We start from the raw sequence: 25,607 nt of genomic DNA on the forward strand, positions 1-25,607 counted from the left end.
AAACGATAACCTAGAGGAGAGGAGTGAGTGGAGGCAAGTCTATGGCCGTGGCAAAAGGCGAGTGCCCTCCTTGCCTACCTTGCCTCCACAGGTGCCTCTGAGAAATAGATATGAAGCCCTAGTGGAATACAGCCGGTCCAATGGGGATGTGGTGGAGAGGCAACGTATATCAGAGGTCCCACCACAGTCAGAAAAACCTGACAGGCGTATAGCTACCTCCTCCACAAGGAAGAAGAGAAGAGTTTTAGTGGTTGGAGACTCCTTCCTAAAGGATCTGAGGGCCCAATATGCAGAGCTGACCCCCATCACAGGGAGGTCTGCAGCCTGCCTGGAGCCCGAATCAGGGATATCACCAGGCAACTCCCCAACCTGGTGAAGGCCACAGACTACTACCCCCTGCTGATCTTCCAGACAGGTGGGGAAGAAGCTGCATCCCGTAGTCTGAAGGGGATGAAGAAAGACTACAAGGCCCTAGGACGGTTGGTGAAAGAGTCTGGGGCACAAGTTGTTTTCTCCTCCCTCCTTCCATTTTCAGGGGATGACGTGGGATGGAATAGTAGGATTCTCTCTATTAATGCCTGGCTACGATACTGGTGCTACAGGCAGGGCTTTGGGTTCTTTGATAATGGCTAGTTTTATAAGACACCAGGCGTGACAGTGATACATGGGAAAGGTTTATGTCGTAGGGGCAAAAGGGTTCTGGGACAGGAATTAGCAGGGCTCATTCGGAGAGCTTTAAACTAGATTCGAAGGGGGATGGGGTAGTAGCTGGGCTTGCACCACTGGGGCAACGCTCTAGTGTTGAGGTAGACCAGGAGGCCTCCCATCCCCCTGGGGTGAAATCGGTGTGCCCAGCTCGCTCCCTGAAATGCCTGTACACCAATGCACGCAGCATGGGGAATAAACAGGAGGAGTTAGAAATCCGTGTTCGGTCGGGGGGCTATGATCTAGTGGCAATTACAGAGACTTGGTGGGATGCCTCGCATGACTGGAATGTGGTCATGGATGGCTATGTCCTGTTCAGGAAAGACAGGCCGCTAAGGAGAGGTGGTGGAGTTGCTCTTTATGTGAGTGAGCAGCTAGAATGTATTGAGTTCTGTCCAGGGGCGGATCAGGAGCGAGTTGAGAGTTTGTGGGTGCGAATTAAGGGGCAGGCTGGCAGGGGTGATACTGTTGTGGGTGTCTATTACAGGCCACCGGATCAGGATGAGGACAGTGATGAGGCCTTCTACAGGCAGCTGAGAGCAGTCTCGCAATTACAGGGCCTGGTTGTCATGGGGGATTTCAACTACCCTGATATTTGCTGGGAGGCCTACTCAGCCAGCCATCCTCAGTCCAGGAGGTTCCTCCAGTGCATTGATGATAACTTTCTGATGCAAATGGTGGATGAGCCAACTAGGAGAGGAGCGCTGCTGGATCTGATCCTCACTAACAAGGAGGGTCTGGTTGAAGAGGTGAAGGTTGAGGGCAGCCTTGGTTGTAGTGACCATGAGATGGTAGAGTTCAGGATCTCATGTGGCAAGAACAGAATAGCTAGCAGAATCACAACCCTGGACTTCAGGAGGGTCAACTTTGGCCTTTTCAAGCAATTGCTAGGGGAAATCCCATGGGACAGGGTACTAGAAGGTAAGGGGGCCCAAGAGAGTTGGTTAGCATTCAAGGACTGCTTCTTCGAGCTCAAGATCAGAGCATCCCAACAAGTAGAAAGTCAAGGAAGGGTAGCAGGAGACCTGCATGGTTAAACAAGGAACTGTTGGGCAAACTCAAGTGGAAGAAGAGGGTGTACAGATCATGGAAGGAGGGGCTGGCCACTTGGGAGGAATATAAGTCTGTTGTCAGAGGATGTAGGGAGGCAACTAGGAAAGCTAAGGCCTCCTTGGAATTAAACCTTGCAAGAGAGGTCAAGGACAACAGAAAGGGCTTCTTCAAATACATTGCAGGTAAAGCCAACACTAGAGGCAATGTAGGCCCACTGATGAATGAGGTGGGGGTCCTGGAGACAGAGGATAAAAAGAAGGCGGAGTTACTGAATGCCTTCTTTGCCTCTGTCTATACTGTTGGAGGCTGTACTGAGGAGCCCCGGACCCCTGAGGTCAGAAGAAGTCAGGATAGAGGAGGAATCTGTCTTGGTAGATGAGGGCTGGGTCAGGGACCAATTAAGCAATCTGGACGTCCATAAATCCATGGGCCCTGATGGGATGCACCCGCGGGTGCTGAGGGAGCTGGCGGAAGTCATTGCTAGGCCACTCTCCATCATCTTTGCTAAGTCGTGGGCAACGGGAGAGGTGCCTGAGGACTGGAGGAAAGCGAATGTCACTCCAGTCTTCAAAAAGGGCAAGAAGGAGGACCCGGGTAACTATAGACCGGTCAGCCTCACCTCCATCCCCGGAAAGGTGATGGAACAACTTGTGCTTGGTGCTGTCTCTAGGCACATCAAGGATAGGGGGATCATTAGGGGCACTCAGCATGGCTTCACCAAGGGGAAGTCATGCTCAACCAACTTGATAGCCTTTTATGAGGATGTTACCCGGTGGATAGATGATGGTAAAGCTGTGGATGTGGTCTATCTCGATTTCAGTAAAGCGTTTGACACGGTCTCCCACAGCATCCTCGCAGCTAAACTGGGGAAGTGTGGTCTGGATGATCGGATAGTGAGGTGGATTGTGAACTGGCTGAAGGAAAGAAGCCAGAGAGTGGTGGTCAATGGGACAGAGTCCAGTTGGAGGCCTGTGTCTAGCGGAGTCCCTCAAGGGTCGGTACTGGGACCAGTTCTATTCAATATATTCATTAATGACTTGGATGAAGGAATAGAGTGCGCTGTCAGCAAGTTCGCTGATGACACAAAACTGGGAGGAGTGGCTGACGCGCTGGAAGGCTGCGCAGCCATTCAGAGGGACCTGGACAGGCTGGAGAATTGGGCGGGGAGAAATTTAATGAAATATAACAAGGGCAAGTGTAGAGTCCTGCATCTGGGCAAGAACAACCCCATGTACCAGTACAAGTTGGGGGCAGACCTGTTGGAGAGCAGCGTAGGGGAAAGGGACCTGGGGGTCCTAGTGGACAGCAGGATGACCATGAGCCAGCAGTGTGCCCTTGTGGCCAAGAAGGCCAATGGCATCCTGGGGTGTATTAGAAGGGGTGTGGTTAGCAGGTCGAGAGAGGTTCTCCTCCCCCTCTACTCTGCCCTGGTGAGGCCGCATCTGGAGTATTGTGTCCAGTTCTGGGCCCCTCAGTTCAAGAAGGACAGGGAACTGCTGGAGAGAGTCCAGCGCAGAGCCACGAAGATGATTAAGGGAGTGGAACATCTCCCTTATGAGGAGAGGCTGAGGGAGCTGGGTCTCTTTATCTTGGAGAAGAGGAGACTGAGGGGTGACCTCATTAACGTTTATAAATATGTAAAGGGCAAGTGTCATGAGGATGGAGCCAGGCTCTTCTCAGTGACATCCCTTGACAGGACAAGGGGCAATGGGTGCAAGCTGGAACACAGGAGGTTCCACATAAATATGAGGAAAAACTTCTTTACGGTGAGGGTGACCGAACACTGGAACAGGCTGCCCAGAGAGGTTGTGGAGTCTCCTTCTCTGGAGACATTCAAAACCCGCCTGGACGCGTTCCTGTGTGATATGGTCTAGGCAATCCTGCCCCGGCAGGGGGATTGGACTAGATGATCTTTCGAGGTCCCTTCCAATCCCTAACATTCTGTGATTCTGTGATTCTGTGAAAGTGCTATTTGGCATCCAGGATTCACAGATTATACCCTGTCTCTAATAGCTTGTAATTGCCAACTCAAAATTTACCACTGAATTTACCACTTACTGAACTAAATTAAGAGTGGGAATGGATAGGATAAGAATCTACAGGGGAAAAAAACCCCCCACACCTCAAAAATTCACAAATCCTGAAATAATAACCCTAAGGAAGACATAGAAAGCACTATTACCTGATACCTTTATGGTGAAACTGGACAAACACCAGTCCCTATGAACCAGGATTCAATGCAGAAAAACAGATTGAGCACTTCTCAAACACTGAAACATAAGTTGTGGACAGTGCAAGACCAGAGACACATCTCACGTGCTACATCCAAAAAACCTTGGAGATAATATGGAGGAAGCAACTGGTCAAATTACCTCGCTGCCAAATACCTGAGCAGGTTTGTTCAGCCACCATCCCCTACCCCAGCTGGTCCTGCCATGCTTCACTCTCTTCAAGGTCCCTTCATAGTTTTACTATCCAAACTCCTTCCCTAGGTTTCCTTGCTTCTGCAGCACTCTAAGCACTCTTCTAGCAGCTGCTTTGGTCACCACGCAGGGGTTTCTCAAGAGTTTACTAGAATATATCTTCCGCTTCATTCATCTCCTTTGCTCTTGGGAAGGAAGTCCTGGGCTTCTGCAGGAAAAGGTACTACCAAGGGTGCTAAAAAAACCCCAAACAATTCCACCAAAAGCTTAGCTCAAATAGCACCCAATGATGCACAGATCTATCTACCGGATAGACAAGGAGAGCACTAAGGTGGCGTGACAGAAACTTTGGTTTTATATGCATACTTCATCCTTGCTCCCACAAATACTATTGCATGCCAAATCCTTGGCAACATCCATCTCTACCCAACTGTATACCAGTATACAGCACAAGTGAGAAATATTCCTGCTGCTGAACTCCAGGCAGCCATTCAGGGCATCAAACAAATGTGCAGAGAGATAAACAGCCATTTACCTCTCTTCACTGATCATGCAGAGAGTTCAGTTTCCCTCGTACATAATTTAAGCACCTGACAGTAAGTAATGTCAATACCCAGTGAAGTAAACCAGGTTTGTCAGCTGCCTGAAGACCCTTCAAAGATCAGGCGCAGCTACTGGTGAAATTGGCAGAGCGCTTACAAGGACAGTGGAGAGCGGAAGAAAACTTAAAAAATAAAAAAAAGACTTCAATGCCCAGCAAAATATTTAGTGGTATTTAGGTTAAAACAGAGTTTTCTGTGAATATTTTCATTCAACATTTTAAATAAATTTGCTTTGGCTATGCTCTCATTCCTGTCATGTCCAATTTGCAAGAGCTTTTAGGAGATGTATGTTATACATCAGCCACACATTAATCCCACACTCTCATTTTATGCAACAGAAAAAGTACATGTTCTTGCCCAAGCAGTAAACCTCCATACTTGCTAACATTCCGAAAGCCCCGAGAGCGCAGCTCTGCAAAGCACCAGGGACTCTGGCCAGACTGTGCGCACACGTGCTCCTTGCAAGGCAGGCATGCACCAAATACTCTGCCGCAGCAATGTTGGCATGCTCCACGTCTTATCATAGAATGGTTTGGATTGGAAGGGACCTTAAAGATCATCTAGTTCCAACCCCCCTGCCATAGGCAGGGATACCTCCCAGCAGACCAGGTTGCTCAAAGCCCCATCCAACCTGGCCTTAAACACTTCCAGGGAGGGGGCATCCACAACTTCTCTGGACAACCTGTTCCAGGGTCTCACCACCCTCATAGGAAAGAATTTCTTCCTAATATCTAATCTAAATCTACTCTCAGTCTAAAACTGTTACCCCTCCTCCTATCACTACATGCCCTTGTAAAAAGTCCCTCTCCCGCTTTCCTGTAGGCTCCCTTCAGGTACTGGAAGGCTGCTATAAGGTCTCCCTGGAGCCTTCTCTTCTCCAGGCTGAACGACCCCAGCTCTCTTAGCCTGTCTTCATAGGAGAGGTGCTCCAGCCCTCTGATCATCTTCGTGGCCCTCCTCTGGACTCGCTCCAACAGCACCACGTCCTTCTTATATGTTGGAGGCCCCAGAGCTGAACACAGTACTCCACGTGGGGTCTCATGAGAGCTGAGCAGAGAAGAATCATCTTCCCTCAACACAGGCCCAACACAACCAGCCACTGGGCTCTCCCAGTAACTAGTGTTGCACTTCCTTGTGTCTAGAAACAAGCAAACAACAAAACAACCCACCCCCTCTCTCCTCTTTTTTTGCTAGGTCCAACAGTGCTCTTTATCCACCTCCTTTTCCCCCTTCCACTCCACAAAAAGGAAGAAATCAAATAATGTGGCTGATTGATTGGAAATGAAACAAAGCAGTCAAGCAGCAGGAGGGGCAAAGACCGAGACAAGCACACAGTTTTTGTTCTAAGCCCTGCATTTGCATGCTCTGTAATGCCAAAAAGGTAATACTTATAATGACTTACAGGTACGTGTGTACTCTAAGAACAGCAATACATCACGCAGTAACACAACTTCGCAGACCCTCCAAAACTCAATTGAAAGAAACACTATGGAAGAGGACAGACCACTAAAATTACCTCGTTTAAGATTTTCACTACACAAAAAGTATTAGATAGAATCATACTGCAAAAGGCACGGGAACAGTGCATATTGTTTTATCATTGATCCGGCAGAACACAAGAAATAAGGTTTCTTCCTATGGTGGATGCACAGAGCTGATTAATCCCATAGTTACAGGGAAGCCAGACCAGAGGAGTCAAAGGAAGCCATGGGGAAAGCACATTGATTGTGAAGAGGGAGTATTTCAGGGCCTGAGAACAGAGCGGGAGCACTTGCATGGGCAGACAACAGATGCTGCTCCGGACTTTCAACAAGCAGCAAAGCAGGAAGGGATGGGTAAATGCTGGGGTTTACTTGTTGTTTTAACTTGAGCAATTGGAGGAAAATGACAATTTAAGGCACTGCCCCCTGGATAGCTCTTCTATTTCTCCTGATTCTCCCATTATTGTATTTTTCTTTCTCCTCAATACCCTCATTTCCCCTGAGCATGCACTCATCAGCAACTTGCATTCCCCAGAAATCCTCCCACTCGCTATCTGGAAAGACATTCATGCTGGAGGGCAAAAGACACTTCTAACATGTAGATGCCTTTAAAACCACAAGTCATCTTCAGAAGCCAAATTGCATGGAGGTGCATAAAGAATTCCTCCAAGACCTATTTTGGAGGCAAGTGAATTCAGCCAACTCACAAACATCAGCAGTAATTTCAGTCCAGTAAGCATGTTTGGTATTCTCAAAACCTTCCCCCAAACCACACACCTCTTGCACGTGCACTTCTTTTAAACGTTATTTTTTTCTTGGTCTGTTTTTATGCTCACTTTTTGCCCTCAGCCTGTATGATAAAAATGTTTTCTGGGTGAGCCCTGGAGAACCAAGCAGACCAAACACTAATGCTCATATGGAATTTATTTAGAGGAGGAGAAAAATCCCTTAAGTTGAGTAGTTATGTTATTTTGAACTGGTTTTATATTTTATGCGTACATAGTGGAGCTGGAATTTCAGGGCTGGCTTTTGTTTGCATTCATCATGAAACATTTGTTATATGAGCTGCTGCTACTGCTACCAAAACAGCTGCTGCTCACTGCTACAAAACCAGAGACCAACTCAACAGTTTCTTTCTTCCTCTGGTAAGTCTAGGTGGTAAATGAGGCCTGCTGTTTCTACAGAACACTACCTTTGTTTGGCTTCACTGTCATCCTTGCCACCTTTTTCCTACCCAGAACATGTACTTGAAAGAGAACTAATAAATTGGAGCAAGAGCAGGTACGTACTGATGCTCCTGAATCACCTACAATTAAATGCAGATCAGAACTCCCTGCTTTGCAGCTAGGGCGGAACCTCAAATGTGAATCTTTCCTTCAGCTGCTCTTGAGATTTAGCCAGGATTTAGCCTTTCTGTCCTGCGTCGTCATTTTCCGACATCTGGAAAAACTGAGCCATGGCTTGATCCAGCTTTGCATAAAAATTTCTCCTGTAGGGGACTGCTTCCCTGCACAGAAAAAACCCCACCCATCTGACAATCTGTGCACTTTCCTACCAACCTGGGCACAGACCAGGACGCAGAGCATCAGCGGACTGCAGTCCTGAGTGCGAGAACACAATGGGAATGCAATTTGGAAGAAAGGGAGAAGCCAGGGAAGATGAGCCTAGAGAGCAGTGGAGGGGAGGATGCTCTTTTCTTACTACATTTGTAAATTTATGATTCTACTCCAAGAACAGAGAAAAAGAAGAAAAAAGGAATCTTCCCAGCCATATTTAGTAAAACCCTCTTCTCTTGCTATAGCTTCTTGGAGAGCAAGTTTTCAAGAGGGACAGATCAAAAAGGCTGGGAAATTCCAACCAGGAAAGGAAGTAGGGAGCATGAACTCCAGGAAAGACTCACTCTTGGAAGAGCAAGGGGTCAGCTCTCCAGCACCACAAACTGCCTCCAGGGCAGGTAAAGCAAAGGCGCTCGGAGCAAGGAGCACAAGCATGGTGTGAAGCTATGCTCAAGTGAGCGCAGATTATCCCCTCAGGACTCATGGCTGGGGGACATACCAAAAGGACTCCTGTGTAGCAGCTGAGAGCTACACTGCTAATATATTGCCTTCATTTTAATACTTATTACTTTGTAATCAAGGGCCAGCCCTTGCATTTTGCCAAAATTTATTCTACTAATTCTTTCCCCTTCTTTTCTAATAGTTACAACAGTGGTTTTAAGATGACTTAAGAGTGCAATACACTGTGTCCTCTGGGAGTAACTGGTGTATTTACAGATGTGCTCTGGGGATGTCTCTTCCTTGAGACTGCCTCCCTGCCACCTCTCCCAGCTACCCACTGTCTCCCTCTCTCCAACTCTCTGGTGGGCCACCTAGTTCTGATGTGGTTGAAAAAAACCTTTTGGTATTAGCTTTAATGCCTTTAGCAAGCTGCATGCCAGAAAGTGTGCCTTGCTTTAATTTCACACCTAACTTGTCAGAATTTATGCTCTTTCATGTTTTCCTCATTTTAATTATTACAGCATTTTAATTATTATAGCAGCTCATTTGTATCACTGCAAAAACTTGATTTTAAATTGCAATGTTTATGTGAAAACCCAAGCAATTCCTTAGGAATGGCTGATCGTCTCTACTGTATGAAAATTACAGGTAAAAGCGTTTTTATAATTAAATTTCTTTTCTATAGTTACTTTACCTTTAATATTTTTCAAAACATTTCTGAGCCATCAAAGATACTGTCTCACGGTACTCACATTGCTCTTGCAAGATGCCTCAGGGATCAGAATAATCAGTTTAACCTGTAGCCTATTCCATCACTGATAGAAAGGGCAGGACTTATGATTAGTCTGAGGGAAAAATACAATAGCCTTCTTTGAAAACTGAAAATATGATTATGCTCCTAAAAGCAAAGTGAATAGTCAGCTCTGTGATCTGCTCCATACTGTTTCTGTGTCTTCAATGCCAAATACATTCAGTTTTCAGTTAAAAGATGTTTCTCCCCAAACACTCACCCTGAAAACACACTGTAGGACACAATGATAATCGAGCTAAACTCTCAGTTGTTTTGGTCCTATTATTAACAAAAGTTTTGCAGATTCCAGCCTCAGCCACCTTGTGCAGCTTGCTTGTTTCCGTGCAGGTGAAATGAAGACCTGGGCAAATGTACTGCAGCTGCGGCTGGGAACAGAAGCAGGCCTGTTAACTGGGATTTAGTGGCTGCGTGCCTCCTCCTCTATGTCTTCTGTTGCCTGAATAGAGGTCAAAGTTGTCAAAGAAGCAATTTGCATAATCTGTTACTGTTATAATTTTTATTCAAATGCTATTTTTAAAGCAGAAGCAGTAACAGAAGTTTAGCTGGAATGTTACTGATTAAAATAGCGTTATGATTTTATTTAGTAAGTTAGTCAAGAAGGAATGAACTGTCATTGCAAGCTTTAATTGTCTGTCATTAAAATGTTTGTGGTGTTTTCATCAGTGCCCCTGGATTATTTATGAGATATAGCTAATGCTGTATCTGAGTGCAGCTTTCCCTCTGTGCCAGAGCTTTAACAAAGCTGCTTGTCCACGGGTTTTTCGTTTTGTTACACTAAGAACAGGAAACATTCCAAAGGTGCATCAGGGAATCAACCTCAGATGAATAGCAGGACCACTGTTATAAACCATAACATCTTCAGTGACCGATATGCTTATTAGATAAACGTGACAGTTGCTTGAAAGATACCAGCACCAACCCTTCAAAACGATCTCCTGACACAAAAAAAAACCAAACCACACATGAATTCTTGATACATGGGATGCAAGGGTTTGGCTGACTGGCCCCTCGGCATTCAGACCACAAATAAGTTTTGTTTTTACTGCAACAAAGTATGAAATTACATCTGCGTGGGTTTAGTCCAAAACCAGATGGACCATCAATAGATCTGATGAAAGGAGATTCAAACAATGCAAGCATCATGAAGATATGGGATGAAATGCAAAATCTGGAGGCTGAAATCTTTTGGAATTGCACTAAAAGATGAAGACGATGCTGTAGGTGGTCTCAGCCTTCATAATCATACAGGTATAAATGCATTATACAGAAAATTTAGAGAAGGGAAACTCATCCTGACAGAGAGGTTCAGACAAGAGCATGCAAAAAAATAAAGTATGTTTGCCTTACCAGTTGACAGGAAAGAGCAATATGAAAAAGGTGGTGGAGAGGAATAGGAAATAGGTAGCAGAATGCAGAGCACAAGCTCTGTATATACAACGTGTATTATAGCACAAAGAAAGGAAAGATTCAGTAATTGTATGAAGAAATACTTAGCCTACCTCTACAATACATTGGAGGTTATCAGAGCCAGTCTCACGTGTCCAGAAACTTTCGTAGAAGAAAAACATTTGATCTAGGTTTTTCAAAGGATGATTAAAGGGAACATGGACTTTACCTTCCACTACAACGCATTCTGAGCAGAGCCTTTACAAATTCAACTCCCGTGAAAATCCAAGCTTAAAATAAGGATTTAAAAATCTGCGTGGTAACTGGTAAGCACAGAAACCATATTAATTTGCCGTATTCAGTGGTGAGACCTGGAAGGCGGCCAGACTCCTTGAATGCCAGAAGCGCTGGGCAGGGTCACTGTGGATTGACACTGGCCCTTCCTCCTCCCCCCTGTTCATGAACCATGCCCACCATCCCAACCTGCCAATGTGAACTACGGCAATTTCTCACCTGAGCTAAGTGATTATTGTTGATACTGCTGTACTTACAAAGTCAACCACTCGTCTTGACTCCAGGAGAAAGCAGAACCATAGTAATATGTTTGGCACATGGATCTGTAAATCACACTTCCCTGCACCATAAGCTCAGGAAGCAGATTTACCCAGAGTGAGTGTCATTGTCATGTCAGGCTGTCAGCTACCTCATTTTTCATCTCAAAATGCCATTCATTTTGGGCCACAAGATGTATTTATAGGGAAATGCTCTACTGCGTAACCATGCACATACGAGCTAACTCCAACCTAACAAGTACACGCTAGCAGGGAACAGTAAATACAGCAGACTTGAGCCTGGATGCATACAAGCCCCACGTGGACTTGGAAAGCCACGCCAAACTCTCTTGCCACACCTTTACTGTTACTCATATTTTAGCACTGAGACTGATACTATCTTGGATAAACCTTTTGGTGCCACAGTTATGTCTCTCATGCAACACACAGAGAGTCTGGAGTGGCTTCACCTTCCTCAGCAGAACAAGAACCATGGCTGTTATGAGATGCCAATCTTTGCTGCAGAACCTGCCACAGAGAAGTTCAGCTTCTGAGACAAATCTTCCACAGACCTAGCGGATCTTTTGAAAAACAGAGTCATGAGAAAACCCAGAAGTGCTCAAATCCTTCCTATTCTTAAAACTGCTTAGTTTATTCACAATGGGATTTGAAACCTCTGAAAGACAGAAAACAACATATTTTCCTTTTATGGAATTGGAAAAAGAATATTTCCACTGATTGTAGTTATCACTGATTGGTGCATCCACTAACTTTCAGGCATCCCAGATCAGGCAGTCTGGTTTTGTCCCTGCTCTCCAAACCTTGTATTTTCATGGCTGAAGAGGTAAATAATGTATCTACAGCTTTTGGTACTACCTTCAGCTTTATAAAACAAACCAAGGAGCAGATTAGTTGTGCAGAATGTACTGGATGCTGTCAACCTAATTGGGAACAAACATCCTTGGGAATATGCGCTGTGACTCTGCATCTTTCCCTTTCTTGCACACAGAGAACCAGGAATTTGTTTTACAAGGAACAAAAATACAATTAAACACTCTTCCTAGATCTTAAACTGCCTGTTTTAGCATACACATTGTTTTAGAGTGTTCTTCTATGTAATTTTGAAAGTTCAGACTTCAGAGGGAGAAGGAAGGAACGGTTTGTCCACATTTCCTATTTTTATTTTCTATTTCCAGAACAGGATATTGAGTGATAAAGAAGAAAACGCTACCCAGGCAGAATGTAAATTCACATGTGCTGTTACCACTGGCACCATGCTCAAGTCCCCTGAAAGTCCTGAACAAGCAGGGAGATCACACCACCTTCTGGACGAAACTTTTTAAGCTGCACATACAGTTTGCTTCACATAATGGGTGGGAATGTGCCATGGAAGTGTTACGCAGTTACTTACTTCCCAAGTTCAACCTCATGTTTTACCTCCACACGAAATTTAGAATTATCCTCTTCTGTAGAAAACTTTCATACACAGTGATTCCTCTTGAGAGTATTATTTAGGGAAACTACAAAGCTGTTTTAGAGTGTGAGGCAAAGGAAAAGACAGCATGTTTGGAGTCTCCAACATTTTTGAACATTTGAATGTGTTCAAAGTTTTCCCAAATTCTGTTTTAAGAAAGTAGCAGATGCAAAGAAGTGATGCAAAAAAATCTCAGCATTTAAATAGAATCTAATCCAAGCTGCTTTTATTCTCACATCAAGAGTACAGATCCTCATAGGAGAGAGAAGGGTTGTGAATTTGTGCACAAAGATGGGCCAATATATTCCATTTCCACATACCAGTCACAACCCTCTCCAGAAAGTACCGCTCATGAAAAGTAGACAGACTATTAGAAGCTAAGTTGGTTTAGATTATGATGTTGGTGGGACAGCAATCACCAATTTCCAATAGACAACTATTCTAGCTGTCCTAGAAATTAGGACAATCACTTGTCTTAATTTTTTCTTTCCTTTCAGTTTGTGCTAAACAAAGGCAGAATATAAGATGATCACTATTTAAGGACACTGCACAAAAAGCACTGCCTCCTTTCAGCAGACTTCTTTCAACATTTCTTACCCAGAGTTTTTGCTCTTGGAGGTTGTGCTTGCAAAGACATCCATTCCAGTTTCCCAGAGGGAAAAAAGAACAGTGGGATCTTCCCGCCCTCCCTTTGCTTTCTTCACATCACAGCAACTTTTCCAGCAATGACCCTCAGTTCCTGAACATTTCCAAATGCATAGCATCTACATCTTGCCAGAGCAGCCCAAGAACAGGGTGGGAAAAAGGCTGCCACAAGAATTTAGTACTAAAGGTATCAGTCAGACTACGGGGAGCACTGCTAACAAAGTGATGGCCTGGAAGGGGAGATAAGGAAAGAAAGAAAAGCCTCTCTCAGCCTTATCCACTTGCAAAGTTTTATTTTGACAAGGAGTGGGAAAATGCTCTTTTCCACCTCCAGTACAGGAAGCATCTGAAGGCATGCCCCACCGCAAGTGCTGCCCTGGCACAGGAGCAATCTTCAGCATGATGCAAAGACTTCTGGAGCTGATCCCACCCTTTTCCTAATTCCATCAAAAAAGGCTTCATCATCTGCCTCACGGGACCTCAGCCTTGCAATAAAGACAAATGGCAGCATCTCCCTCCCTACTGGGTTTAAAGAAAAAGGGAAGCTTATAAATAGAAAACGTCAACACTATGTCACTAGCATTCATGAATAGAATGCATTTAAAAATCAGCAGGTTTATATTACCCACGATAATATTACTACTACAGTTCAAAACATGCCCTGTAAATGTGATTCTTAAGGGGAATCACATTTTCGTTGCATTTTCAAAAAAAAGCACATTTTACAGTTTACCTGAACAATATATTTTCTTCCAGCTGACAGCATGAGTAATTTCATTGCACTCAATAAAATTCACTGTTTGAAAAGCTTACGTCAATCTTCTTGCTTTAGAGTAAGTTCTACACATTCTCCATACAAAATGTAACTTTCAGAAACAAAGAATTTTTTTTTTTCTGGTATTGGGAAGAGGTGTTTTTATAGGGTTTCTGGTGCCAAAGAAAATTTATGAACTCCCGCAGAAAGGTGAGAGGATGTGGGCTATTTCTGACGTAATAAAAAACATTTTATTGCCTATTCTTTTACATTAGATGCTGTTAACTTTTACCCCATGCCACATGAGTTGACAAGGCAGAAGAAAATTCTATATTTTGCTGTATATAGTGTGCATTTCCTGCCTCTTAAAAACACCAAAGATACGAAACCCACACATGCCCATTTCAAAAGAAACTGTGTAAGTATTCTCCGCGTTCTGGCTACCAGCCAGGCTATGGAAGTGAGCCAGCAAAAATGAACAGGACTGACCAATTATTTTTCCTTCAGTTGTGCTCCTGAGAGTGAGGAGAGATTTTACATGTAAAGTTATGCTACAACTATTTCAAACCTTTCAAAGAGTTAAGGAATACTTCCAAATTTTGAAGTAAATATAATCCAAAGCTCTGCAATTGGACCCTATCTGCTCCAATGCTGGGGAAAAAAGAAAGACAAAATTTTGAGCAAATTTTACTGTGTTAGCAACTAAATCTAGTAAACACAGTAATACTTTTTAAAAATTATTTTATTTATTCTACCCATCTATCGATCTATCTATCTAGTCCACAACCTGTCCACTGCCCTGCCCCCCCCCCCCCCCCACTTCCATTTTGATCTCTTGTCAAAGGCAGTTCTGGCTGTCAAGGCAGGAAGAGTTTGTCACTTTGGACAAGACAGGCATCAAAAAGAGAGTCCTTCTGCAATTCTTGACTTGGTATCAACATTAAGAAAATACTTAATTTCAAGGAGAGAGTGGAAAAGGAGAAAAACAGGAAGCCTGTAGCTCTAAAGTATTCTACAAGATAAAACTAGATTGGTTCCAATGAAAACTTTAGCCCCACGAAGAGCTTTCACATTTTGTTGCACATTGTTATAAAACACACAAGTCAAAATATTTGGCACATGGATTAGCTGAAGGCAATATTTTTATTAATGCAATGAAGAAAATTATCCTCCTAGTGTCCTCTGACACTAAAATTTCCTGTCATGCAGGACGGCCAACTTTTTTAACCTCACAAAATTTGAGAAAAATTGGTGTGCATTTCAAAATGTGACACAGTCAAAAAGAAAAGAAAAAGCCAGCACAGAGCAAATACACAGCAGCTGACAAGCAAAATATATTAAAAATCTCAATAACCAACTGTGAGCAATAATATCTGAACAAGTCAACTGCATTTCACTCATTTTTTTTTATATTTTACCTTTCTTCTCTGTTTCCTTCTGCCAGCTTATGTAAAACAAACCATTAGCACCACCGACAAAAGCACTCGAGTCATATTGCATTTACTGGCTGAAAGAAAGAAGCCAGAGAGTGGTGGTCAACGGGACAGAGTCCAGTTGGAGGCCGGTGTCTAGCGGAGTCCCTCAAGGGTCGGTACTGGGACCAGTTCTATTCAATATATATCCTTGGTGCTGTCTCTAGGCACATCAAGGATAGGGGGATCATTAGGGGCAGTCAACATGGCTTCACCAAGGGGAAGTCATGCTTAACCAACTTGATAGCCTTTTATGAGGACATAACCCGGTGGATAGATGATGGTAAAGCTGTGGATGTGGTCTATCTCGATTTCAGTAAAGCGTTTGACACGGTCTCCCACAGCATCCTCGCAGCTAAACTGAGGAAGCGTGGTCTGGATGATTGGGTAGTGAGGTGGATTGTGAACTGGCTGAAGGAAAGAAGCCAGAGAGTGGTGGTCAATGGGACAGAGTCCAGTTGGAGGCCTGTGTCTAGCGGAGTCCCTCAAGGGTCGGTACTGGGACCAGTTCTATTCAATATATTCATTAATGACTTGGATGAGGGAATAGAGTGCACTGTCAGCAAGTTCGCTGATGACACAAAACTGGGAGGAGTGGCTGACGCGCTGGAAGGCTGCGCAGCCATTCAGAGGGACCTGGACAGGCTGGAGAGTTGGGCGGGGAGAAATTTAATGAAATATAACAAGGGCAAGTGTAGAGTCCTGCATCTGGGCAAGAACAACCCCATGTACCAGTACAAGTTGGGGGCAGACCTGTTGGAGAGCAGCGTAGGGGAAAGGGACCTGGGGGTCCTAGTGGACAGCAGGATGACCATGAGCCAGCAGTGTGCCCTTGTGGCCAAGAAGGCCAATGGCATCCTGGGGTGTATTAGAAGGGGTGGGGTTAGCAGGTCGAGAGAGGTTCTCCTCCCCCTCTACTCTGCCCTGGTGAGGCCGCATCTGGAATATTGTGTCCTGTTCTGGGCCCCTCAGTTCAAGAAGGACAGGGAACTGCTAGAGAGAGTCCAGCGCAGAGCCACGAAGATGATTAAGGGAGTGGAACATCTCCCTTATGAGGAGAGGCTGAGGGAGCTGGGTCTCTTTAGCTTAGAGAAGAGGAGACTGAGGGGTGACCTCATTAACGTTTATCAATATGTAAAGGGCAAGTGTCATGAGGATGGAGCCAGGCTCTTTTCAGTGACATCCCTTGACAGGACAAGGGGCAATGGGTGCAAGCTGGAACACAGGAGGTTCCACATAAATATGAGGAAAAACTTCTTTACGGTGAGGGTGACCGAACACTGGAACAGGCTGCCCAGAGAGGTTGTGGAGTCTCCTTCTCTGGAGACATTCAAAACCCGCCTGGACGCGTTCCTGTGTGATATGGTCTAGGCAATCCTGCTCCGGCAGGGGGATTGGACTAGATGATCTTTCGAGGTCCCTTCCAATCCCTAACATTCTGTGATTCTGTGATTCTGTGAAGCTGGTACCTGTGTCATTACATGTACAGACAGACACCTGCCCTCACGTTTCTGTGCTCTCTGATGTAAATGTCCCACTATCTATCTGATCAATAGAGTCACAGTTTTACAGATCTTCTGCTTCAGAACAATAGCAGCAAAGTATTTTTGAAGGTAAAAAGGCTACAGGCTTTGCCTTCTAGCTAGGAGGAGGACACTGAGCAAGAGTTCCTTAATAACTGTTGTTACATGCTGTCTCAGATGAGAAATTTTACTACAAACACAGAAGAAACAAAGAAGCTTGAACAAGGGTTGCATAGTTAAAAGAAACAGAGATGAGAAAAAGTTTCCAGATTTCCTGATTTCTATTAGCATCAACCCATACTGAAGGCTCCCGGTAATAAGAAGTTTGCTTGGATGGGAGCTGTAGTGATCTGGTGCCCACTCAAAGCACCTGTAACAAAGGAGGAGGGTCCCACCTTCGGGAAGAAGAAGGGGTTTAACCCAGAACTCCCGCAGACGTATCTTAAATGCACATGTGATTTTATGGGTTTGAGAACATCCAGCAGTTTGCTTCCTACAGCAAGAGGTATGTGCTGTTAATTTGGTTTAGATTATGATGCTGGTGGGACAGCAATCACCAATTTCCTACTCTGCTTTCTAATCTATGTAATCCATTAAAACAACAGTGGATGAAAATTGCCTTCCTTCAGTTACTTTCTGCTTCAAAGTAGCTCTACAAATCCAGTTTTTGAATTGTGTCTAATTCAGAATCGCTTATTGCAGTGGACTCTGGTGCAGAGATTCACTGATCTGGAAGTGAATCACCTTTCTGTACACGGTCCTTCACTGTGGTTTTCTCATCTCAATATATTCAACTGATAAAAGATAAATTCTGCAAGAGCTTTTCTTTCCTTATACCAAAAGAGGAAAGACTGCCACAAGAGTATCTCAGGTGGAGCAGCAGGTCAGCAGACAAAACTGTAAATTGTATAGATTTAATCTGCAAGTGTTAGTTGCAACAAAAGGTCAGTTTTGGCCCAAAGTATCTGCTGCTTTGTGGGATCACCACACAGCTGGGCAGAATAACATCTCTTCTTCCCAGCACTTCATGATGCAACAGCAGAGGGTGTTGCGGATCAGGTCTAAGGTGCCCTGCAGAGAACGATGTAGGATTTCTTACACAGCACTTGGATTTTTTTTTTTTTTTTTTTTTTCTTTCTGGCTGATTCTGTTAAGATTTTTCTAAGCATTAGCACCAACTCAGAAATAACCTGAAAATAATTATGATTGGAAAAAACCCACAAACATATGCATGTATGAAAAGAGGAGGAGAAAGTTAACACAAGGAAACTGTTTCTCTTCTATTCTTCCTCGCCAATAAGTGAATGGGAAAAATAAAACAGAAATTTAATCTGCATGGGGAATACTGAAGGAAATAGGTGAATCTTCAGACATGACCCAGGCCCAGTCTTACACATAAAATCCGAATCACTGTCCTGAAAGAGGGGATCAAATCTCCCCCAGATACTGGAATATACACAGAGAAGAGAAAGATTATCCAGTGTTTAACAATTCTAGGAGATTGCTTATTTCACACCTGATGATTTCTAGGGCACCCTGATGAAAATCGAGACCCTGTGTGCCGTTTGTTAGCTTCCCCCATTGTAAGAGAAGTGCAAATCTATGGTGCACAGAACAACTGAGGAAATCCTATAGATTCCCAAAGAAAAGTCTGCTCATAGCAAAGAGAGCATCCTTCTATTGATCCCCTGCCTCCCTCTCGTCTAACATCCCCATGGGAAAACCCTGGAGACTGAATTGTGCAAACCTTTAGGAAGACTTCCACATACTACAAATGCAGGTCTTTTTATTTTTTTTATTTACAAAGAAAAGAGAAATAACTGATCGAAAACTGGGCACCGCTCTCATGTCAATACTATACCATGCTCTCCTTATGTCTGTTATTGAGTAAAATAGCTCTATGGCTGGATATAGCACCACAACAAAGTAACACAGACCTTCTAAATAGCTGCCTTAACTGCCTTATCGCAAGCAGAGAACGACCCACTGAAATCACGTTCAGAGGAGGAATGCCACACTTTCCCTGTAATATCTGCATCATTGCTAAATACAATATTTTCAGAGATGCATCCTGGAAGCAGGGATTGGCGGGCAGTCACCCATAATTCCTGGTTATGGACAGAAACCCATCATTTCTCCAAAGTGACTGATTACTGTGATAGCTGCTCTCAATCAAAAGCCAACCATCAGCTGCATGTATTACAAACAATACTCAGTCTTTGATCCATGTGTTTTTAATATACAACTTGGTACAAAACACACATTTGAGTGGCTGTAAGCATTTCACACTGACAGGAATGTAACCAAGTCACCAAGCAAGAAGCAAGGTCTTACCCCTCCCTGTTTCATAGGGCGTTGATGGCCCAGCCAAATGTAAGCATGAAATCAGTTCTGCCAGAATGACATGGCCCAGCCCCACAGAAGCATCGTATTTCTTGGTTTAGGCATAGGTCACAAGACTGTCTTCTAAAGAAGTTAGCAATAAGTAAGCATTGGGAGGGATGGACTGACACAGAGAAGAGATAACTCTTTCAGATTGACTGTGGGGCACAAATTAAGGGGTAGATCAAGCGCTTCCTGTTTTTATTTCTCAACTCAAGTCTCCTAAGTCTTTTTCCTCAGCACGCTTTGTACTTAAAGTACTGTAAATACATGTTCATATTTGTACTTTATCTAAACTCAGTTTAACTGAAGGTTCATTTCATTTCAACTCTTAGTCAAGGTTGAAGGAAAATAAATATCCTCGTACTGGTGAATCTCCAAAACATCCAGCTCTCCAAACCATTTCTTGAAGGTTTACGTAGGTAAATACTGCTGACAAAATTTTGAGAATATTTTGACAGTATTATTTGAGAGCTGAGTATGACAGAATTAAAGGAAGAAAAAGCCACACCAGGGGTAAACAGGAAGCTTTCTGGCATGTGGCAAGATCACTGGAGCACCAAGTGCTTGCCCAGGAATGAAAACCACACAGTAACATTAAGAATAAAAGCAGAATATGTACCCTTCTCCATCAATCAAATCTGACCCTAAAAGGGAGATGAATCTCTTCATTGACTAAACAAGACATAAGTATGTACCTTTCAGTAGCCATGTAGATTTTGTGAAAGTTTCTTTAAGAATAGTTTTTTAATGGAAAAAGTTACCTGGGTTTTTGTAGATGCTAAGCACATCCTTGAAATAATGAGGTAAGAACCTTTCTAATAAAAGCAGCACATCCTCCAGCTCCTCCAGAATGCCCACAAGCAGGAAATTTTCATTAACGTTCAGCTTTGCTCTTTCAAGGGCCCATTCACCAGGCTCCCTGTATTACATTAATGGAATACATTAATGGAGAAAGAGGGAGGGGAAAAAAAAAAGTTAAAATATGCATTTATTTCAGAAATTCAAGCCAAGAACACAACTGAATCAAAAAAATATTCAGTGCTGGACTTCTAACAGAACATAAAAAACCCCCCACCAAACGTGAGTTGCTTACTGAGCTTTTCTGAGCCACATCTAGAATTGGTTTGGCGTGTAAAAACACGATCACATTAAAGGGAGGTTAATCATCGCCTGGAAGTACTCTGTTCTAAAGACATCTTTTGCCAAGTTGTTTATAAGCTCCAACTTGTGAACTCCTGTATTTCGACTCCGAAGCATGACCCATTTCATGGGACAAATGACTTCCCTGGGTGATGAAGGGTGCTAAGGCGTGGCAGTGTCCCTGAACCACATCAGGAGAACTGCTGTGAGCAACCACTGCCTGCTGTTACCCAGTGAACACCACACAGGAGGCTACCCACCTGTTTCCCACCCTGTCCTTCATTTTAACTTCTGCCAAAGTCTCCATGAGCTTCCCTTTCCCTGCCATTACCCCTGACTGCCTTGTGGCTCTGCTACAGGATTCGCATTTGTTTGCTCTGACTGATACTCATTTTGAAGAGCAGTTTAGGGTTATTCTGTATTTTCCGCCAGTGGGAGAAGCTGGCAGGACACCAGTGCATCTTTATGCTTCTCTCATAGTTTCCTGGAAGCAAAATTTGGTTAGACAAGCATGTGAATCCTAAATCCCTTAGACTAACTCATATTAATTATGTCCTGGGAACAGCAGTCAGCATTCATATTGATAGGGGATATAATGCCAGTGTCCCAAACTAAAGGAAATCATCTTTTTCACAGGGTCCAGCTGGTGTGATGCACATCTGAGTCACATATGCTACCTGAGAGTGGCTGGAGATCACACCTCTTCCCTGACTCCATCAGGCTATTGCAAACTCTATGCAATAGTGAATTTAACAACATTTGTCAGAAGCTCTTTTGATGACATGTGGAAAAGCTTCTTGCTTTACACTCCTACTAGAGCAGATTTGGAGCAGATTTTTCATTCCCTACCACCTTCTGTGCACTGATCCATTTTCTGGAAGAGCAGAGTGTCCTGACAAATACTATGAGCCTCCTTCTTGCAGCTCCTTGTGAGACTAAGAAGCAGCTGAAGGAAGTGCAAGGGCATGATAGGAGACAGATCTATAACAAGCTACAAAACAGTACAATATACTGCTTGGGAACCTCGTAGAGATATTCGAGTATTCAGGTATGTGACTATTGTTAATGGGATTTCTCATGCACACATGTCAAATGTGCAACCATAAGCATTTGCAAATCAGGCCAAAATACATTAAGAAAAAAACGTGTAATGAAAATGAAGTAATGAATCTGTTTTGTTTCCTAATCACAACTTCACTTATGCCAAAAAACTAAAGAAGGATTTTACAGCAAAGATACTTAGAAACTGAGGAATAGGAAGGAACACATTTTCACATGTTATTACTGCTACAAAAAAGTATGGCTTTTGAAAGAAATTTTTGAAAACATGTGCAATTGTTCCACTATGGAGAAGCGTTAACAATATATGAAGTTGAACAAACCTAATAAGGAACATGCTGTTGTTCCTGCTGACCAACAACACAAAAATATTTGAAAACAAGAAGATATTTAAAATTATTCACATATTACTGCATAAAAGTTTACTATGCAGTATCAGTAATACAGCAATATGAGAACAGCATAAATAGACACATTAAAAATGAACTAGCTCAATTACTGCAGTAGAAGGCTGCACTTTACATAGTTTTAAGCATGATTACTATTTCTTACACGGACATAGAAACCTGTAATTCCTCCTATATAGACCTGATATGAGCATCTGAGCAGAGCTAAAATATGTATTACAAAATTACAGTGCAGGTAAAATGAGTAATGAGCACATATGGTCACTGCCATTCTCACCTTGCCAACCCAGAAAAAAAATCCACATAAATACATCCAGATTTGATGAATTATTCAAGTATTAAATCAAGAAAAAAGCATAGTACTACATTTTCATTACCTTCCTTACTTCAAAATATATGCATGCAGTTACCACGTACAGTGCTACATTGTCCTTACACTTCTCTTTTGTACTTCAAAGAACTGTTGTCTCCTTATTACCAGTTTCTGACAAAATGTTGGCAATAGCTATTGCTGAACAAATTGGGATGCCTTGTATATATTTACCTGCATCTTGGATGCTGTCCACAGAAATATGGTATGATGTAAAATAGCCTAGGATTGGAACATTCAGGGTAGTTTTCAAGGATACATACATTAATGTCCTGTGGGGGAGGAAAGAAAAAAAAAAAAAAGAGAAAGGCTGAATACTGCATTTTCCTTTCTCTATTAACAAGTGTTTTCTTTATCTCATACTTTATAAAGTCATCTCAGAGTCAAAGAATTGTGCTGAGGCTATACGAAATACCTTAAAAGTCATCTACCAGTCAATTTATCTGCTTCTAAATATCATTAGAAAGTTTCAGGAGGAAAAAAAAAAAAAGTGATTTTGCCTTAGAATGCAAAAAACACATTTTCTTTTTCTTGTTGCAAATAACACAAATATTACATTGAGATTACTGCATGAGTCAAAGTGGGACACATGGATCAACTTTCATATTGGGTTATATTTAAAATATTTACGAGATTATTTTCAGACTCTTCTTTCTTCTAAATACACCATAGGGGAAACCTGAAGTAGCCAGAATAAATCAAATTGAGACAACAATTTTTTTTTTTTTTTGTTCTGCCTCATTCAATGAGTGGAACGAACAAATATAAGCTGTGATTCGCACACCTTACTCTTGATATGAAAACATACATCACTTTTGATTACAATTCTGTACATTCCTAAGATGTTCAGAATGGAGCCTACTGTGTAAACCCCCCAGTGAGAAAAGGGCTTATTAGAAAGTATTTATCATTTTCCTGATTTATTGTTCATCTAATTAGGAGCTATTGATCATTTTTCAAAGACTAGGCATAGCAACTGAACCCTGAGGAACTGTATTCCATTTCTAGCTTTACCCTAGCGCAATAATAAACGTACCTGCAATTGGGATTGAATTCCGCTATCCTTATCTAGTCTAACAGACCCTTACTCTGCAAGCAGACGCACGGACTCCAAAGAGACATACAGGGCAAAAAAAAATGTACAAGATAACATAAGCAAAGATGAAAGGATCGCATCTTTGCAAAACCAATCTTCATTCTTATTTAAAGACATGTGCTTTTATAATGCAATAGGCTTGATACACATCGATATCAAACCAATGACTAATCAAATCCATACTTCATCAAGTAAATCAAGTGCGATAGTGAACACTGCAGTGGACAATACGCCCTCCGTGAGACAGAAGTGCTTGGGAGGGTGGGAGACATGGAGAGCAGCCCCTGCGCTCTCAGGGCAGTGCGGGGTACAGGTCTCCAGCTGCAGCATCCACTTCTGAGACCTCTGTGCAGAAAAGCTCTTCCCAGACCTTCAGCCCTCACACCTAACTTCATCAGCGTCACATTTGGGTCTGTAAGCCTTTTAAAGAGCATTCCTGTTTCCTCCTCTGTCTTACACTTATGTGGATCAGATTTTATAACCACATCAGAAGATCCTGGGCTGGGAAGTAAATCACATGGTGAGGAACCATCAAAGAAAACTACATAAAAATTGCCAACTGGGCTACAAACAACCCTTCTCCCTTGCTCCCCGCAGTGTATTCAAGCACACTGAGAAGGGCTTGCCTTAAATACGTACCAGAAGATTTATGGTCAAGACCTGACTTTTGATATTCAAGGCTCTGAGCTAACCAGTCCCCCATTCTCAATGCTATGAATATTACCAAGAAATCTACTGGTGGCACAGTAAGGTGGCACAGGCAATGTGTCCCTCCTATCATCCCAGTTGGGTTTTTTTAATATGAATTAAAAATTGCAGTTCTTTAAAGGTTTATTGTGCTTTTACTATAGACACAACCAGAGATGTTTTCAGGGATACATATTTTTGGCTTCCATAAGAACCTGCAGAGACCTTCAATGAATTCATAAATTGCTTGTATTTTAAAAACTCTGAAATATTGTCCTGACAGTACTTCAAATTATGTCCAAGCCAGCTTGCATGTGATTGACGGATTAACTGAAAGGCAGAAACAACTATGTAAGATTTAAAAATCATTAGCAACACCCAACCAAGAACCATTCCTCTTTTCTTGCTCCTATACAAAGGTGAACGGACATTAACTCACAACAAAGAAACTTACGTTTGTTTGCAAGAATGATGAATAAAGTGAGTCAGAAAATATTCCCTGGGATAAATAAGTATCAATACCCAACACAAAAGTGTAACAGGGACCTTCTTGTCATTCTGAAAACAATATTTGATTAATATGCCTGAAGAAATATCCATACAATAAAAGCAATGTAAATTCATGTGGAAAATCCTGCAGCTTTAACAAGTGAACAGCTTATACTTAGACAAAAAGAGAGTTTTAGTATTCCTTTTTAGGGCAAACTGCTGTAGGATCACTGAAACAACCAGGACAGCACTAATCTAAACTACTGAGCGGCAATTCCCTTCAACTTTGATTTGTGGAAGGAATGCAAAAAGATGAGAGAGAAAAATCTTCCCCCCTCGTTGATGCAGTAGAAGTTTAAGATAAAGGCCAGGTATGCTTTCTTATGAACCTACAATTTTTCGCCACACAATGTCACACATTTCATGTTCCTCACATCAGAAGCACCGGTTTTTCTCTGTGGTAAAAGCACTGCCCTGTAGGGGCTTGGACTGTGGGAAAGTTATAGAGAGAACATACCAGTACACTGTTATGTAACAGCATGAGATAGCAAGAAAGCATAGGGATGTGGCTTGCTTAAGTTTATAGTAAGTATCCAATTAGAACAGTAGAAGTGGCACGCAGCCAGATTATGGACAATACTTGTAGCCAATAGTTTAGTGAGGAACCGTTACATAAGAGAGTATGTAGGTTATAAAAGTGTGTGTTAACCAAAATAAAGAAGCTACTAGAGCACCATATTGGTGTGCTGTAGTTCCTTCCTCGCGCGGACCCCAACACTGCCCCTTTCCAGTTTTCATTTACCACCACCACTGTGATCCATATTACAGCTGCTGGAGCGTCCTGACACATTTGCAGCACCCACTCGCCTTTCATATTATACTGTATCCGTAATCTCATCACCAGTCACCATCCATTCCCTCAGAGGAGATTTTACTTGATGATAATTATGCAGCTCCATGAGATGTGAAATCAGTTTTTAACCAAGAGCTGGGGCAAAAGAAAGGTTGGCCTGAGGTGTGCTAGTCATTACAAAACTGAAACACACCTACAGGTTGCCAGTGGGACTTACAGGAATTTCTGTTTTTTTTCTGAGCAT

General features: G+C 42.9%; 1 protein-coding gene across 1 annotated transcript in view; it reads right to left on the minus strand.

Annotated features, from left to right (window-relative positions):
* UST (uronyl 2-sulfotransferase) overlaps positions 1 to 25,607 on the minus strand; it is a 176,138-nt gene that overhangs the window by 19,673 nt on the left and 130,858 nt on the right. The window contains exons 6-7 of the mRNA XM_068402706.1: positions 22,413 to 22,510; positions 20,024 to 20,181 (exon numbers count right to left, since the gene is read on the minus strand). Of these exons, the coding sequence (XP_068258807.1) occupies positions 20,024 to 20,181; positions 22,413 to 22,510 (256 nt within the window). The remainder of the gene's footprint in view (positions 1 to 20,023; positions 20,182 to 22,412; positions 22,511 to 25,607) is intronic.

The sequence above is a fragment of the Nyctibius grandis genome, chromosome 1 (genome assembly GCF_013368605.1).
Source record: "Nyctibius grandis isolate bNycGra1 chromosome 1, bNycGra1.pri, whole genome shotgun sequence".
NCBI classification, from domain to species: Eukaryota; Metazoa; Chordata; class Aves; order Nyctibiiformes; family Nyctibiidae; genus Nyctibius; species Nyctibius grandis.